Here is a 6000-nt window from a genome sequence, read left to right on the forward strand (position 1 = left end):
CCAAATAATATCAGCAACTTCCAAATATTTCTTATACAATAACACATTCTCTTGGATTATATTTATGAATTTTCTAAACTTGCTGTCACATGCTTTAAAACTCAGTTTTGTTTTGCAGATGTACAACTCTTCAAAGGTACTGCCAGTACACAATCTGAGTGACATTCACCAGAGACAATGAAAATAAACACTATATTTGAGTTGGCCAAAAATCAGAATTTGTCACAGAAATTTTATGTGTCACAAAAATATATAGTAATTTGATGTAAATCTAAGTATAGCCTTAAAAATTTTTAAAATCACTTCAATTCTTGATGCTTTAGGAAAAGTAGCATTAGTGTTTACTACATTATTATTGATACATCAGTAGAAATAATACGTTATTAAAAATGTAAAAAAATGCACAAACTTTTAAATAGGAAGTGAAAAAAACACATCAGAATTAAATAAATTCGGGGGGGGGGGGGGGTGTGTGTCTTGTCTGTCTCTCAAAACAGCACATTGCAAATATTACCTTGAAAATATTTTCAGGTGCTTCCATCAAACACCTTTGTGGACATTTCATAGTGATAATGCAATTTTTCCCAAAAAAATCTTTTGACTAGTATTTCTCCATACACTATTTTCTCAAAATGGTTAATGATGCACTTTAAACTATGTTTGCATAGAAAAAAATATTTTATATTTAGTGACCCTTCAGTGCAATAATTGAATATAATCGATCTATAAACAGCAGACAGGCATGACACAAAAATGCATTTGGGAAAAGACTGATTCAAAAAGAATCATAAAGTATATTTATTTTCCAGACAAACACAAAAAATTATTATAGCCTGTCAATTTTTTTCCCTGCAAAAGCCCGTTAAACATGAAAATTTGAAACACTTAACAATCTACTGCAAGTCCTTTCCAGAAAGGAGTCACCGGTAGCATTATCATCCTAAGTGGTCTTATCTCCACAACACTACCCTAATAAAAAATTTCAAAAAATTAAAAATAAAAATTTAAAAAATAAAAAATAAAAATATAAAAATAAAGTGCTCCCTAATCACTTTTTTCTTCTAGGAAAATATACATTGGGAAAACATATTTAGAGACAGCTATTTTTAATAGTAAAATGATCATATTGAATTACTAAGTTCTGTATTACCTTATGAAAAGTCATCCCTGTCTTTCAGTGAAAGAAAACCATTTAGGACTTTCCATTTAAATTTCTCTGAAGTTATTAAAGAAAGCTGTAATAGCATTGTTTAATACTGCGTTCTAAAAGAGTAAAAGTTTACAAACATCACAGAAAAAAAATAACTAATTGAAATTGTTATTTCCAAGTCTTCCAATGATAGACAGTCTTTTGCTAAAAAGAGACAAAATTTACGACTTCAAAACCCCACGTCAGACTTAACTGTGTCCTACATTAACAATAGTACAATATTAAAACTTTAAAAATCCCACAACTTTTAAGATGAAACGAGGAAAAGCAAATCAGTGAAAAAGATCATGACATAAGAGGTAAACAAAATGTAGGAGTAAGTATCACTTATATGAAGGCAAAACCTTGCACATTTCAGGCTAGCATAAGATGTTTGTGGGATTGTTTGATTTTTAAAAACAACTCATATACTGAATAATCTCCATGGAAATTCCTTTCTGTCTGTACATGTAACTTGTAAGGTTAAGATTTTCATAAAGACTATAATTTGCAATAGTTTATGGGATTCATCCGTGCTAATTTAGGCATTTAAAGCTGGACCTATAAACAGAAGTTTGTCATTCTAATTTCTCTTTTTAGACAAAGGAAAGAAAGGTACTCCAGAGCAATTCTCCCTCATCCTCAGATAACACCTAGCCCAAGTCTGATAAACTATATTTAGAAGCTTACTTTTTCCAACCAATATACATGGTATATACTGTATATACAACATATATCCATATACACACACATAGATAGGCACACACAATCACACATGGATTGATGAAAATGATCCTTGAATGTATGACCTTATTCTAAAACACACACCATATTTTTAGAATTAGGCAACACATGTCTCACTACAATCCAGTTTTGCAAATATGGACAATTACTATAAAATCTTTTATATAAGTGGTTCGGTAAGGAGGGAAGACATTAAGCGTAGATGTTAACTTGTCTAATGTTGATACAGAATTAGAAATTATCAATGTTATCACAACCAACTTAGAATAAAGCACAAACAAAACCCCAAACTCTCTCTAGGATCTTAGAGGGACATCATCCCAATTAACTTCTTACCTGTGTGCTGCTCTGAAAAAAAAAACCAATCTTACTTCTGTAAGGAAACTTACTATTTGTTTTCAATACAATTGACAGATTAATTACATAGCCACATGTGACACGTATTAGCAAACTTTCCACAAGATTAAACTGCAAATAGTAACAGCAGCATATGAACTTTTGACCATCGTACCCAAGGAGGGGGATATCAACTATGTCATCTTCTATTAAAAGAAGTAGTCTATCTTGGAGATCATCTTCACTCTCAGGATAATACTCCACAAAAGCTGTAACTTGAAGTCCAGATGCAACAGGTTTTTCTGGATTTTCCACAATCAATTTAAACTGTAATTTAAAAAAACACAAGTATTTTTTTAAATTGTTAAACATTTCTAGGTTAAAAAACATACACATGTGGTTCGTTTTCAGAATAATAAGCAGATTGATTTAAAATTCACAACCAACTTTAAAATATGCAGGGTTTTATAGAGTTTCTCTTCCTATTTACTGAAGTCCAGATATTTTAAGGTAAAACAGAAAGACAGAATGAATACTAACCCATCAAATTATACGGAAGAGTTGGTTTAGCAAAATATCATTTCTAGTCTTTCTGAGAGAATTCTAGCTTTTCCTACTGTTGCAATAAACCTTCTGAAACAACACAAAATTAAGTCAGCTACTACTCAACGCAGAATCTTTTTGGTACCTGAGAAAGTAACAAGGATTAAGTCTCAGTCCAAAGCAGCAACAAAAGGAGACAGCATAAGTGTTTTCTCTAGGTCTGACTGACATTCAGCTGATGTCAACAGAAAGTCTCAATGTACATTGAAAATCTGCTTGAAAGGCCCATGGCACCTCCAATTTTGGGGGTCAAATGAAAGAGAAAAAAACAGAAGCAGCTGACAGAAAGCACCTTTTTCCTCTCTCAAAATATAATTCTGGATTTGTTGTGGTCTGTAAGCATCTGCTTATATCCAACACCCCCAGCACATCTTTCCTTGAACAGAATACACAGGTAACCTACTAGCACGTAGTGGGAAATCCAGCAGTTCCCACATTCCTAGGAAAGCATCACAGCAAGGTCTAGAGCTTCCCTGGTGTTTCAGTCTCCTTACAGTTCACATCACTCTATGCACAACAGGCTTCTGCTCTATATGTCCAGTTTAATTAATGTTTATTTCTGAAAGAGAGTCATCTCAGTATTCTTTAAGTTTTCTGTTCTAATTTATGTTTGAAATACGCAAATATATAATTCACTATTTGTTGATTCTATTGTCTGAGCATCTCCTTCTATTCCTTTAAAATTTTCCTAGCAGTATAAACACTCAGTTAAAGGAAAATTGTTATATAATATGCATCATGATTATGGGTTTGATTTTTAAAGACTAGCCATGTTTTAATTTTGAAGTGTGTAAAATTTATCTCTTCTCTAAAGAGAATTAAACAGCCATGCATATTCATTCTATACAAGGGAAAATGAATATATTGTACTAAGAACTTTTAATGAAACCTATGGAAAACTGTTTTGTGATCTAAGTTCCCTGAAAGGCATTTCTTGGCCATGCACTATGACAGCTCAAGGAAAGTTATTTTTCAGTTCTTGCACTCTATGAATGTAATGCCTCAGAAAATTTACAGATGAATTATACACTTCAGAGCCATGTAATCACAGATAGTGGCATACGATCTGGGAATGAGAAAGGGCAACACAACAGACCTTTCTGGAACTGAGCACATGAAGTGGAATCTTGTCCCCTAACCATCATATTGGTCGTCTCATGCACAATAGCATTAAAATACTCAGCAAAAGGCATGAGATACTCACAGAGGTAGAAATTCATAAGTTATGATTGAGTAACCTTTTCTCTTTCCTGAAATTGACTCTACCTTTCCATTTCTGGAGCACATGAAAAATTGATAAGGCTGATGAAAACTAACAAAACAGAATAAGCCCAGCCCTACCAAATCAAGCACTCTCAACAGTTTCCAGCTCATTCCAAAATTCTTCAGTTACAGTGCAATAAAAATCAAGCTGTCTACATCATGCAAATTAGAAAATTTTAGGGGACGATAAAATGCATACAGTCTTGGCCACTCTTGCCCTCAAAAAGAAAGGCTGACTACTCAGATAGTGAAATTATCCAAGGTACTTCAACTGTCTGACAATCATTTTTATGTCTACCCCAGAATATACTTATTCACAGTTCAAGTTTGGCAACACAAAGCAACGTCAGCTTCTGTTCAACCCCCAATGCCAGTTCAACCCTTTGATACTAATTTTGACGTAATTAACATATAATAAACTAGCTAGATGAAAGACCAAAATAAAACTACTAACCACAGCTGGATTTTGCTGGGCCCACATAGGTTACAAGTCAAGGGCTAAACTGGTTAGAATTGTAAAGATGCATTTGCCTTTAAAAAGTCTGGCTAGGCAATGATTTTTCCAGAACTAATCAGATGCTGTTAATAATAATCATACTATCTTGATAAAAGACTGTAAAACCCTCTTTTCTGAGAAAGCTCTCCACGAGCAAGCACCACAAATGGGTTACTCCACTCAAAAAACTTAGAAGAATACAATACAGAAATGAGGTAACAGAGCTATCCATCAGCCCTACGGAAATCCAAGCAAAAACAATTTCAAAAGTTGTGCCCTTCAGCTGATCTGGAACACTTCAGAAATTTGTCATTCACACCATAGCAAAGTGATCCATTTCTACATAACACTCCCTGAAATAACAAGGAACTCATGGGCTTCTTGAAGGATAAAATTTCTGGAGAGTACAAAGCCAGCCAGCAAAGCTAAGCAGGATTTGTTACCAACAAGGGACTTGATGTCGTAAGACATACAAGAAAGCTAATTTACTTCTATTGAAACTATGGATTTAACAAACAAGGAAGCTCTCTTCAAATTGCTTACGACCTCAGGAAAATATAGAACTGGGAAGACTGGAGTTCATTTCGTTCTGACTTACAAGCTTCAAACGAGCAGCCTCATTTGAAGCTCTATATGAGAATATTTTTCAAGTGTCATAGAAATGACACCTACATGTTCTCACAAGAAAGTGATAAACCAGGACTTGCTCCCTCCTTCAGAACTGTCACACAAGAAGCAATCCAGACAACTTTGGCCCTAAAAATTGCCTCTTGTTCTTTCCAGTTTATCTAGTTATTCAACTATTTTAAATTAATTTCCAATTCACTGGCAAATTCCAGTCAGTCTCATAAGCTGCTCTGGCATGCACGGTAGCATTTAATATTTGCAGTAGCTGAACACAGACAAGCATTTACACCTGCCCAAGCAACCTCTTACACAGGACCTACCTAGCTGGGCAAACCTGTGGGCAGACGTCGCCCCCCAAAACTGCAGAAAATAAAAGCGGGGCCTCGAGACACACTTTTCCTCTGGCAACGTTCTGCACCTCAAGGGGGGCCTGGCAAGCACGAGGGGAGCGGGCTGCGTACCAGTTCCTCAGGGCGAGCCCGGGAGGGAAGAAGGATACAGACCCGCGGGACTCGGGTCGGGGTGGGGTGGTCCCAGGAGGCACTACCGTTATTGACGCACAATGGAGCGGTGCGAGGTGCTATACAAACAAACACAGAGCCGACAGCTGACTTGGAGAGGCAGGCCTCGACGACGTTACCCACCCCCACCCGGGCCGGGGGGCGCAGACACTCCCCGCCACCCCTCACCTGGGGCCGGCACGGCGGGAGGAGGCGGGGGGGGCCGGCCTCCGCCCCCCCGG

At 36.4% G+C, this 6000-nt stretch overlaps 1 protein-coding gene across 1 annotated transcript in view; it reads right to left on the reverse strand.

Moving 5' to 3' along the window:
- The window catches only part of LOC103925980 (chromosome unknown open reading frame, human CXorf22), a 43327-nt gene that overhangs the window by 32105 nt on the left and 5222 nt on the right, over nucleotides 1–6000 (reverse strand). The window contains exon 2 of the mRNA XM_009334789.1: nucleotides 2445–2596. Within this exon, the coding sequence (XP_009333064.1) occupies nucleotides 2445–2596 (152 nt within the window). The remainder of the gene's footprint in view (nucleotides 1–2444; nucleotides 2597–6000) is intronic.

Source organism: Pygoscelis adeliae, unplaced genomic scaffold (genome assembly GCF_000699105.1).
Source record: "Pygoscelis adeliae isolate BGI_AS28 unplaced genomic scaffold, ASM69910v1 Scaffold91, whole genome shotgun sequence".
In the NCBI taxonomy this organism is placed as follows: Eukaryota; Metazoa; Chordata; class Aves; order Sphenisciformes; family Spheniscidae; genus Pygoscelis; species Pygoscelis adeliae.